This window comes from Pan troglodytes, chromosome 1, assembly GCF_028858775.2.
Source record: "Pan troglodytes isolate AG18354 chromosome 1, NHGRI_mPanTro3-v2.0_pri, whole genome shotgun sequence".
Classification (NCBI taxonomy): Eukaryota; Metazoa; Chordata; class Mammalia; order Primates; family Hominidae; genus Pan; species Pan troglodytes.
In genome coordinates, this window is record NC_072398.2 from 63,155,602 (window position 1) to 63,168,627 (window position 13,026).

The following is a 13,026-nucleotide window of genomic DNA, read 5'->3' on the forward strand; positions in this document are numbered from 1 at the left end:
ATGCAATATTGGGTACTAAGTATTACGTTACACACTGAAGACACAAAACTGAATAAAATCTAGCTCTGACTTAATGGAGTATACTGTCTAGTCATCTTATATTTTCTCTGCATGCTTGTTTGGGTAGCATATTTACAGGTCCCTCTCCTCCAGAACTCTCCTTAGCAGCTACTCTACCACAATTTAAGTCAAAGGATTCACCAAACTGTTGCCATATACCTGGTCCATTCTCTAAAGCTCTAGAGAAAGGAGGAGTAAGAGTGGTAGGGAATTAAAATTGAGCTGTGATTACACACAATGCTGTCATTTCCATCTTCTTTACTCACAAGATAGGGACTTGCATCCACTTTGCACCTTTTCTATTTTTTTTAATTAAGTTTTACTTCAATATTTTTTGGGGTACAAGTGGATCTCTGTTACATGGATGAATTATACAGTGGTAAATTCTGAGATTTTAGTGCACCCATTACCTGAGTGTTTTTATCCCTAGCCTCTCTCCTACCTTCTCCCTTCTGAGTCTTCAAAGTCAATCTTATCCTTCTGTATGTCTTTGTGTACTCACAGCTTAGCTTGCACTTATAAGCGAGAACATAGGGTTTTTGGTAAGTACTCTCACTTATCTGTTAATACCCAAGAACCCTTCATTTCTTTTTTTTTTTCCACTTTCCTTTATCTACCTGTTCTTTAGAGCTGTTAATAGCATATCTAGAAACTTCTGTATACAATGCAGAATAATGGAAATAACTAGCTCAGATATGTACTCTGCCACTTGCTGGCTTTGTAACCTAGGAAAAGTCGCTAATCCTTCAGAGATTCTATTTCCTTGGGGCAATAATGTGATCTTGTGATATAAAAAACATATATCTGGTCTTTGTCCTGATTCCTTGCAGAGTTCCTAAAACCCTTGGAATCTCCTGAGTGATGAGTGTCTTTTTGTATGCTAATAAATGACTGGGGGATGGCGGGTTCTTAGATAGCATTAGGATGGGTGCTGGTCACCAGAAAGATGAAGGGTTACAGGGTTGGAAATTTCATCCCCATGCCCTCACCTCTGGGTAGAATACTGAAGCTAGAGATTGAGTTAATAACCAAATGGCCAATGATTTAATCCTACCTACATAATGGAACTTCTATAAAAACACTAAACTGTGGGCTTCAGAGAGCTTCTGGGCTGTTGAACACATTGAGGTGCTGGGAGGGTATAGTGGCTGAAGAGGGCATGAAAGTTCCATGCTGCCCACCTCCCGTATACTTTGTACAATGCACGACTTCCATTTGACTGTACCTGAGTCATATCTACAAGAAAGGAAAAAATTATTTTTTCCCTCTACTCTAATACCACTCAACAGAATATTTCTGACACCAGATGTATGGGGGTATTTCCTTACACACCAAGCAACTCTACAGCAGACAACGGTTGTGTATCTTCTAATTTAATTCAGTTCTGACACTATCAACCTGGAGATAGCATCAGATCCCAAAGGTTAAGGGCTCAGTCCCACAAGGAGCGAAGTGCCTCCATTTCACATACCAATCATAAGTCATAGTTTGTCACCTGTACTTCTGACCAACCAGCTGTAAATCAAGAGTTCCCACAACCGCCTTGTCAGGTTCAATCAATTTGTAGAGTGGCTCTCAGAGCTCAGGGAAACACTTTACTTAAGTGCCAGGAGAGTAGCACAACCCAACTCCATGGGGACAGAAGCTCCTGCCATCCAGATCCTTCCAAGACCCTGTCTTATGTATCTCTTCCTCTGGCTGCTTCTCTGTGTCCTTTATGATATCCTCATTAATAAACTGGCAAACATCCTATGTCAGAAATGTTGTATTGAGTGGTATGTGAGTAGAGGGAAAAACAGCTTTTTTCCCCCCTCTTGCAGTATCCTTTATTAAAAAAAAAAAAAAAAAAAAGTAAATAAAATGCCTCTTGAGTTCTGTCAGCCATTCTAGCAAATTATTGAACCGGAATAAGTGGTTATGGGAACCCTTGATTTATACCTGCTTGATCAGAAGTATAGGAAGCCCAGGGCTTGTGTTTGGCATTTAAAGTAGGTGCAGTTTTGTGGGATTAAGCCCTTAACCTGTGGGGTCTCATGCTAAATGAGTTGATTTCTGATTTGAATTAAATTGATGGACACCCAGTTGGGGCCTAGAGAGTTGGAGATTTGGTTGTTGGTGTGGAAAAAAAAATTTACACATTTAGAAGCGCTGTAAATTGAAATTGACCATCGTAAATAACAGCCGTCTGTGAGGATTAGATGAAGTAAAGTATGATATGAACTCCCAAAATTTTAAAAAAGTTAGTTGGTAGCTTTCTTTAAATAATTCAGTGGGTTGATATGTTTGCTAACTGCCTATTAGACCTCTCTTCCCAGCAGTCAATGCATTGAGAAAGGAGTATCGTTTTCCCTGCTACTGCATTCTATCATTTAACCTCTCCAACACCTAGACATCTTTTCCACTAGCTCACTTAAAGCCATCAGACTTGGCTGAATACACATATTCACATGGTCTGTTTTTGCTGAAAATTAAAATGTCCACAGTGTATCACTTTTTTATAATAATTTTCTTATATACTTGAATTACTTATTAAGTCATTCATATCCTTTTTTCTTTTTTGATTTTTTTTTTTTTTTTTTTGAGATGGAGTCTCACTCTGTGGCCCAGGCTGGAGTGCAGTGGCGTGATCTCGGCTCACTACAACCTCCGCCTCCCGGGTTTAAGTGATTCTCCCGCCTCATCCTCCCGAGTAGCTGGGATTACAGGCATGTGCCACCACGCCTGGCTAATTTTTGTATTTTTAGTAGAGATGGAGTTTCACCATGTTGTCAGGCTGGTCTCGAACTCCTGACCTCAAATGATCTGCCCATCTTGCCTCCCAAAGTGCTGAGATTACAGGCATGAGCCACCGCACCCAGTCCTTTTTTGTCTTTTATAATCAAAATAAGTCTAATTCTTTAGTCTTTCCTTATGAGTTCTATTTAAAGATACTTTAATATTTCTCTTCTTTAAGTTTTAGAGAGATCACTCTTTTCATCTAAAATTAAAGTTCTCTAACATCTTTATAGTACATAGATTCCTTGGATGAAAGGCAAAAGTAACTGAAACATGATATTCATTCATATATTTTATTGTATGAAATTGGAATGTTTTATAACAGAAACTTGCCTCTAACCATGGAGACAGTAGATTACATTTGGCAGAGAAATTATGTGAATACCAAATTTTTCCTACAAGAAAATCTAATTTAGTTATCAATTGAAATTTTGCATTTATTCCTTTTCATAGACCTCATTTTGGTTCAGAAAGAATTTAAAGGACTTACTCTGTAACACAGTCCTACAAAATTCCAGATCTTTAAGCTTTCAAATATGAATGTTTGTACAGTCAGATGTTCTAACTTAACATTTTAAGTTTGACTGCTTTATGACACTTTTTAATTTAGAAATAACTCCATGTGGTGGATGCTTGTTAAGTACCACATAGATTTTTAAAATATGTAGAATAACTTCTGACATGTTATAGATATGCGATAAACTTCCCAACAAGTGGAATAGTTATAAGTAATCCATTCTGAAGACCAAGCGAGGTCATCTCAACACTAATGGTCTTAAAGTAAATTCCATGAACTTACCATTTTTAAATACATCTCATCCTCTTTAAAAAGTATTCAGAGGGCCAGGTGCAGTGACTCACACCTGTAATCTCAGCACTTTGGGAGGCCGAGGCGGGCAGATCATGAGGTCAGGAGCTCGAGATGAGCCTGGCCAGCATGGTGAAACCCCGTCTCTACTAAAAATACACACCTTGGGAGGCCAAGGCAGGCAGATCACCTGAGGTCGGGAGTTTGAGACTAGCCTGACCAACATGGAGAAACCCTGTCTCTACTAAAAATACAAAATTAGCTGACATGGTGGCACATGCCTGTAATCCCAGCTACTGAGGAGGCTGAGGCAGGAGAATAGCTTGAACCTGGGAGGTAGAGGCTGGGGTGAGCCAAGATTGTGCCATTGCACTCCAGCCTGGGCAACAAGACCGAGACTCTGTCTCAAAAAAAAAAAAAAAGTGTTCAGAGAAGAAAAATATGTAGCTTGATTAAAGAAGCTTCTAGATGACTAGCAACTGTAGGAAATAAATCACATTAGCCAGCCTTCTCAAAAGTAAACTTCTCTGTCAATAGAATTTTATTAAAGTTAAGTTCTGCCCCAATCATAATTTGGGAGTGTGCTATAATATTCTTTGAAGGCAAAGGCCAAGTTTGCACAAAGATGGAAGAAAACAGCCAAAGGGAAAGAAGGTCTATTTTTTTCTACATATGAAAACAGCAACTCAGAGAGACTAGCTCATTAGTAACCAGAATTAAAACATATCCTGCACAAGCAAGTTAAAATAGGTCCATCTCTAGAGGTGAAGCAGTTCATAGATTATTCATGGGAGAAGAAAACTTAGTCATGACAGTTTTTTTTTAATAAGTGAATGGAACATGACAAAGAAAATCAAAGTATTAATACATGAAAGCTAAAGTTAGTAAGAGATGCCACCACAGCATGCTGAGTATCATCTTATTTTATGTTTACATAAAATGTTAGTTTCTCTTACTGTTAAGATAATATATTTAAATAAGCTTTAAGTCATTTTAAAAAGCAATAATTTTGTGGCATAAGCTGATACCATACCTCAGTTATTTGTACTAAAAAAGCACTTTTACCACTCTACTGAAAAGAGCTTACACCACTCAACATGCAGTGGTGAAACTGTTGTCATATTTTTATACCTAACAGAACTAGAGCTGCCTACAAATAAACCTTGGGAAGAATTATTTTCTCTAAAATAAACTTTTTAGAACTCAACTTTTTAATATTTAAGGGAATATATCACTAGATCCTTACTTTATAATCTATACTTCCATTTATATAAAGCAGATAGGAGATGTTTCTTCTTATAAATTGACCTAAAATCTATTTTTATCTTAAGTGCTGTTGCTTTTCTTTTTGAGAGGCATTATTTGTTAATTTGTGTTCTTAGTTATTTCTTATTTTTAAACTGTCTTTTATTTTTTCAATTATTTTAAATATGAAAGTGATAAGGCACATTCTCAATATCTAGAAAACAAAGAGAAGAAATTACTCATACATAATTCAACCCTCTAATAAAATTAACATGAGTATTTAAGAAAATTTAAATCCTATTTACATAAGGTTTAAAAATAATCCATTTAAGTAATTTTTCAAGTACAGAAAAGTATGAAATGATTTATGAAAAATGAAAATTAACTGCCTGAATTTGATCTTAAAAAAGAAAAAACAAAAAAACTACAAGTCAAAAAGTCACTTATAGTTCTGCTGCCCCCAAACAATCATGTACACGTTTTGTATATATCAATCTAGACATCTTTTTTCTCCTAGCATAGCAGTGTTGGCTTCCATTTGTTTGTTTGCATAGTGGGACTTCTGAGTCTTGTGGTAAACCCTGCTTGAAGGGATTCCTTTCCTGGGGAATTTCCTGTGTCTAATTGTACCATTATCCTCGTGGTAAGGAATTCTCATAATGAAGTAAGCATATCAATTCATTCACATTCTCACATGCTCATCAGTGTGGCTGATTCAAACGGCCATAGTTTCTGAGGTTAGCTTTGCTTCCCAAAGCTTTTTTGATGAGTTGGTAATGAGCCTGATAATAGCCACTGAGGGAAGTTCACCAGTTCTTCATACCATGGCCTCTCCAATTTTGATTTTTTTGTTTTTCCTTTTTAAGATCTACTTCAAGCAGTTAAGTTGCATTTTTAATAAATCATTTTAAGAAAGCTATATGTTTGGTATTTTTCCTGAACCCTTGAATATTTGAGAATGTCCTTTTGATGGCTTTTCATAGGAAAGACAACTTAACTAGATTAAATTCTTGGATTCCTTTTTTTTTCAAAACTACTTGCATCTTTCTTATTATTGTGTCAGTTGGAATTCTCAATTGCAAACAACAGAAACCAGGCTGGCTGACTTAAGCAGAAAAGGAATTCATTGGGAAAATTTTTTTTGAGGTACAGAATCAAAAGGAAACTGGATATCAGGTAGAAATGGTATGGCTAGACCGCTGAGAACACAGCCAACATCAGTCTGTTAAAGTGATGGTGAAGGGCCACTGGGACATTTGCTTCTGCTGTTGGACTCTAAATTCAATGATGCTGCCAAAAATTGGAATTTTTTAAGTGTTCGTGGTCTTGGCAAGAGTCCAAGTCCCACTGGGAGCATATGAGTGGCTGGCTGTGGGTCATGAGATCTAGGGAATAAGGAAAATGAATTATCTGACCTCACTTGTTTTCTGCTTCCCACCAAGATAATAAATAATTCCTCCACAAATTAGGGAAAGTATTCAGACCCTAAAAGCAAAACTATAACAAATATCCACTGCAATTATCTTCTAACTTTTAGCATAAGAAGTCAGACACAAATCTGATTTTATCTTTCTGTTTACAATGGGTTTAGTCATATGCTTATGGGGAATGAGCAGATTCTTCCTACTAGTAATATCAAATTCAGCCAGGATGTGTCTAGATGAAGTTCTCCCTTCATTTACCTTGGTTAATCTATTCACTCAAGACAACTTTTTCTCCCTAGAACAGTTTTCTTCAATTATATCTTGGACTATTTCTTTAGTTTCAATCGTCTGTGTTTCCTAAACTCCTATAAATTTTAGATTAATCTTCCGTTTCTAATTTCCACTTAAAAAATCATATTATTCAACTGTTAGTTATTTTCAATATTCTGAAAGACTTCTCAAATTTATGCACCACATCCATGATTTTTTATATAGTATAAATTCTCCTCTTTACTGCCTCTATTACATATTTGCACTAAAATATTGCATTTTTAAAATCAAATCTTTTCTGACTTCTTCCATTCCACTTATTATTATTACTATTACTATTATTATTATTATTATTGAGATGGAGTCTCGCTCTGTTGCCCAGGAATGCAGAGGTGCGATCTCGACTCACAGCAACCTCCACCTCCCAAGTTCAAGCAATTCTCCTGCCTCAGCCTCCCAAGTAGCTGGGACTACAGATGTGTGCCACCAAGCCTGGCTAATTTTTGGTATTTTTAGTTGAGATAGGGTTTCACCATGTTAGCCAGGATGGTCTCAATCTCCTGACCTCACGATCTGCCCATCTCGGCCTCCCAAAGTGCTGGGATTACAGGCGTGAGCCACTGCGTCCAGCCCATTCCACTTATTATTGTCCTTTTGTCTTAGCCAGTTCTTGCCTTATGTTATGGTTTGAATGTGTCTCCCTGAATTTGTGTGCTGAAAACTTAATCTCCAATGCAACAGCGTTGGGAGATGAGGCCTCATGGGAGATGTTTAGGTCTCTGTCCACATGAAAACATTAATACCCTTATAAAAAAAGCTCACAGGAGTAGATTTGCTCTCTTACTCTCTTTGTCTTTCTGCCTTCCACCATGTGCTGATGCAGGAGGAAGGCCTTCACTAGATGCCCCAGTCTTGATCTTGGACTTCCCAGCCTTCAGCACTGTGAGCCAATAAATTTCTGTTCATTATAAATTACCCAGTCTCAGGTATTGTTATGGCAGCAAAAAACAGACTAAGACACCATATGAATATACACTGTCATCTAAAAGAATTGAAGTCTTTTTGAAAGACAATGGGCAGACCAAATATTTTTTCCCCTAGTCTCTAGAATAAGCTGCTGTCAAAGCATCCATTTCTTCTAAGTATTCCCTGACCGCCTTGTTTTGTTCCTCAGTATTTCTACTTAAGTCCAATGCTTCATTTTCCCTCCACTGTTTTATTTATTTTGATAGTTTTCTGTTTATTCATCTTCAAATGAGGTGACACTCATCCAAAACTAGTGTCTTTTAACAAAGTGTTTGGATGGACTTGACTTCATTCTCACTCTGCTTCTGTTCTGGAGGAGCTGAACCCCCTTTTCAGCTCTGCAGCTGAGTGAGAGTCTGATGTACATGGCTCCTTGCCCAGTCCTCATCTATGGAGCTCTTTTGGCTGAGATGTGATGCTCCCCTCTGCTACCATCTGTTTCTAAAATTTCTAACTGACACTCATATCGATGTTTCTCTTGCTTTCAAATATTTTCATTGGTGGGAAACATACATCCCAGGTTACATATATCCAAGGTTACAATTTTCTATCTGGAACCAGGTTGCCTGTTCATTTTCTGTCCTGCTAGTTTCCTAATTTGGATAGTTAGAGCTATTAATGAGTATGAGAAAATAGCATTCTGGCTTCTTCAAAGAGTAACATTTTCTTTTTGGAGCAAACTACGAAACAGGGACAAAGATATTTCCTACTTTCATGTGAACAGAAAAAGGATGGAGCACTGTCAAGATTTTCATTCCAGTGATCTTAAAATATACATAAATATTCTATATACATATTTACATAATAAAAAATATTTATATGTAATACATATAAAATTCCTCCTAGGATTTTTGCTGCTGTTAATTGCTGCTAGTTTTTACTATTCTTTAGCTTTGTCTTTTTGAAGTCTTTATATATAATTTGTTGTCAGGTAAAGAAGGGCTGCAATATTAGACATATACTATCTTAAAGAAGAAAATTCTTGCTAATTATATTTTGTAAAATTACTACAAAAAACTTGTAAAATCTAGATTTTTAACTCTTAAAAGTATTCCAGATAGAACTAGTTCCCAAACATACCAGTGGAAGCATAACAATATAAATGAGGCTGTGAATTAAGCTACTGATTCCCCTTTAAACAAGAAAACTATTCCTAAAGTATGTATTCAATCCAAGTATTATTTTGTCTTTTAAGTTTTCTAAAACTATTTGTTATTTCTGATTTTAAAAAGATTTAACTGCATTAAAGTGAAATTAATTTGTAATGTAAGCTTTAATCTCAACAGTTTATCATTTCTCATATTATCATAAACTTTACCTCTAGGTATGGCAGTTTACTTCATCAAATACCCATAGCTTTTCAATAGTACATTCAACCATAAAATAATACATTTAGATAGCCACAATTTGCAAAAGTCTGTTATTGTTACTAAGCAGTATTATCAATTCTAGACTATATTTTTGTTAGATTTTTGAAATATCCGTTATCATCAAAATTGGCCCTTCAAACTCAAGGCCAACTAGACAGGCCATAAAACAACACCTCTAGACAGATTTACACCACTAGTACAGATTACCCAGTAATAATGTACTGTCATTTTTTTTATTTATGTTTTGTGTATTATATAACATCCTACCTCAGCACTTTTTAAAATTGTTGGATAATAATGGCTTTATTTTACCAGCAAGAAGAGAGTCAAGAGCTTCCCTTAAAGATATACATTTCTAGATCATATGGTTCATTCTGCAGGATGGATGTATATGCTGTTTTCAGAAAATGTCCATGGAACTACTTGAGAAATCTGTTAAAATGCAGATTCCCAGGCCACACACTAGACCTATGGAAACAGAATCTCTTGATGTGGTGTTAGAACTCTGCATTTTTAAAAAAGTCCTTGGGTAATTCTTTACTCACGGAAGTTTGAGAATCACTGCTCTAATGCACTAAATAGAAAAATTATGGACTATAACGTTAACGTGGAGAAACAAGGAAGGCTCTGATTTTATTTTACAATCTCATTCTAAGGGACTTCAAATAAAGAACCAAGTTCAAATTTCAGAAGTCCATTAGCACTTATTTTATCTGAAACAATCAGTTTGGTAAAATAGTTCCAGAGTTCTAGTAACCCAAGTTGCTAGAACTTGGATCGACTCATATTATCTAGGCAGTTTGATGTGGAAATGTGGTGAATCATTTACAAAAGCAACATTTCCCTAGACGACTCCCCAGATCAACTAACAAAAGACACACATTCTGATTGCAGCATATATTTCAACTACCAAGGAGAAAACTATAATCAGATGTCAACCATTTTGTTAATTCTCATGGTAGTTTCGCTTTTCTGTCATTAATAACATTCTAAGATTTAGCCTTGAAACTGAATGGTCATTTTCTTAGGTAACCTTGCTAAAAAGTTACCTGAGAATGTTACTTCAGGCATGTTATAAAGTTGTTTCTAATACCACAATCAAATAGCTAGACCCAATTCTGATGCAATCAGTCTCCCACATCAAGGAACTGAAATAAAATATTCTGCTGAGGCAGCAACTGAACCTTTTAGCTTAACAGTGAAAAACCGCCAACAGTAATTTGTTCATTACATTAAGACTCCCTGCTGGTCTTTAGACATTTAGAAGCCAAATATGTTTCCACTGAAAGAGAAACTTTGGAGTGGTTTCTGATCGTCATTTCATGGTCCTGAACAATATATATTTAGTAGCCATTAACCACATTGCTCATAAACTTGTTTTCAACTATTGGAACATACAGTAGTCAATGTATACATAATTCAAAATTGGCTCACAATTAGTTTATTTTCAATAGGCACTCGCGTGTGTATGTGTGTGTGTAAGACAAATAAGGTTAAAAACAACTCTGCTTATGTTTCAATAAAATTTCACCAAGATGAGAAGCATCTTAAACCTTTATTTTAAAGGTATTAGTGAGAGATTACTAAACAATTGAACAATAAAAGGCAAGTTAGTTATGTATGCAAAAATACAGTACTTAAATTGGGAAGAAATTGTTTTTTGACCAATTATTAATAAAATTAGTATTTTTTTAAAAATCCACAAGATGGATTAAAGAATTTAAAACTATTTATTTATCCAGAGACAATTTTTATATTGTTTTAAAATAAACATCTTCAACTACGATTAGCTGTGATTGTATTAAAGTTACCTATTTGTTAGTGACATTTTAGTTTCCAGTTTTGTTGGCCGTAGACCACTGAGTATGTTAAGCATTCTATCACTTAAAACCATAATTATTTGGGTAGATACTCTCACTCTCAGATAGCCAACTTGGGAGGACAAAAATTTTAAAAATAGAGGACAGAAAGATGTCATAATTCGTAAGTTACCAAAGCACTGTACCTTGCACCGTGAGGAAAACTGAAGCGGCTGATGATCCACCTTCACTAGAAACCATACAATGATACTCTCCAGCATCGTTGAATTTCACACTCGTTAGCTCCAATGACAGATTAGCCAAGGTCCTAATTCTCGCTGGCTCTGCCAGTCTGACATCTCTGTCATTCCTCTGCCAGGTTAGATTGTAATCCACCGCACTGATGATGAGACATGTTAAAACTGCTCTCTCTCCAGGAGTGACTGTAACATTGTTAGGCACTTGGATGACTGGAGGGGGCTCTGTGTGAAATCAAAAAATTCAAATCAAGAGACCTAAAAGCCATTTTGCTCACTTACAGATGTGGTTTAAAAACTGAATAAGTATGTACTGAACATCCAGTAGGAAAGATGCAGTGCAACAGAACTTACTCAATTAATGCATATGTCTATGAGCCCCCTCAAAATTACCACTTAAAAGATGCTTTAGAAAGTAGTACACATTTACATACCAAAGGATACTCAAGCCAAATCTATAAATTATAGACATGAGAGTCAAAGAGGCATGGCAAAAGAGTATAACTTGACTGACTGAGGATTGTGAAATGAGGCAAAGTTTTTATTGATGAAAGTAGCATTTGCGAACTTTTAGATTTTAAAAATATGTATTTAGCGTTGTAAAGAAAATAGCACACAAAGGATAGTAGACATGAAAATGACAGTATCATCTTTAAGGGGGGTTACAGTCTCATTAACGAAACACAGGACAACAGAAGAGTAAGATAAATGTTCAAGCAGAAATGGGGAACAGTTTGATTTATGAAGTTCAGGTGAACAGTAGGAACAGACCATTAATAAAATTGTACACATAGAGCCATATACACAAAAGGCATTGAGTGACACATGTGTTTCAGATATGGTCAAAGGCCAATTACTAATTAAATATTTAACCAACATTTCTGCAGAGAATCACATGTTTCTCTAGTTAGTTGGTTCTTTTTATTATTTTACTTTAAATTCTGGGGTACCTGTGCAGAACGTGCAGGTTTGTCACATAGGTATACGTGTGCCATGGTGGTTTGCTGCACCTATTGACCTGTCCTCTAAGTTCCCTCCCCTCACCCCCCACCCCACAACAGGCCCTGGTGTGTGATGTTCCCCTCCCTATGTCCACGTGTTCTCATTGTTCAATTCCCACTTACGAGTGAAAACATGAGGTGTTTGGTTTTCTGTTCCTGTGTTAGCTCTAGTTAGTTTTGAGAGTGAATCTAAATTCTCTCTCCAAAGCTCTCTCTGCTCAAATGCTTTAAAATGATCTCCTGTAGCAATACATTATAAATAATGCAACAATAAAAACTGCAGTGATCTATGCTAGCTAGAAATTCATGTGTCTGTTTTAGTTTAATGTGAAAGTGTGTCAAATACTCAAGATCAAACTTTATCCCTGTGCTATTTAAAACTATACATGGGTACAGATTAATATCATAAGCCTAGAATGAAGACTGGAAACAGATATACCAAAACCACAGTGGTTATCTTTGAGTGATATAATATATGTGTTTTCCATATTTTGTTATATTTATCATTGTTTTCCAAACTATTTCTAAGTAGTATATGCTATTTTAAGTTATAAAAATAATGTTTAATTATTTTGTTATTTTTTTCAAAATATCTTATGAAAATAGCTAGTGAATCCATTGGAAAGAACACAGGCAAAGGAAGCTTTGATTGGAGTCTGGCTAGGGTTCACAGGTAAAATGCAGGACACTTTGTTAAATCTGAATTTAAGATACAAATACAATAATATTTTAGTACAAATATGCCTCGTGCAATTTTTGGGTCACACATATGTGATATTCAAATTTAACTGGGCATCCTGTATTTTTAATTTGCTAAATTTGGTAATAATAGGCCACCTAGTTCTACCCCTAATTAGTTGTGTGACTTTAGATAAGCCAATTTAGTGAAATTAATAGTTCAGTTTTTCTATCTGAAAAATAAGATGATTACTTTATCATAAAGACTCCTTCTAGCTCTCAGATCCCTATGAAACAAACATGCTGAAGGTTA

The 13,026-nt window shown here is 35.8% G+C and overlaps 1 protein-coding gene across 5 annotated transcripts in view; it reads right to left on the reverse strand.

The window, feature by feature from the left end:
• HMCN1 (hemicentin 1) overlaps positions 1 to 13,026 on the reverse strand; it is a 514,108-nt gene that overhangs the window by 247,984 nt on the left and 253,098 nt on the right. For all 5 annotated transcript variants that reach the window (XM_063794515.1, XM_054673722.2, XM_514061.8 and 2 more), the window contains one exon: positions 10,984 to 11,259. In XM_063794515.1, coding sequence (XP_063650585.1) covers positions 10,984 to 11,259 — 276 coding nt within the window. The remainder of the gene's footprint in view (positions 1 to 10,983; positions 11,260 to 13,026) is intronic.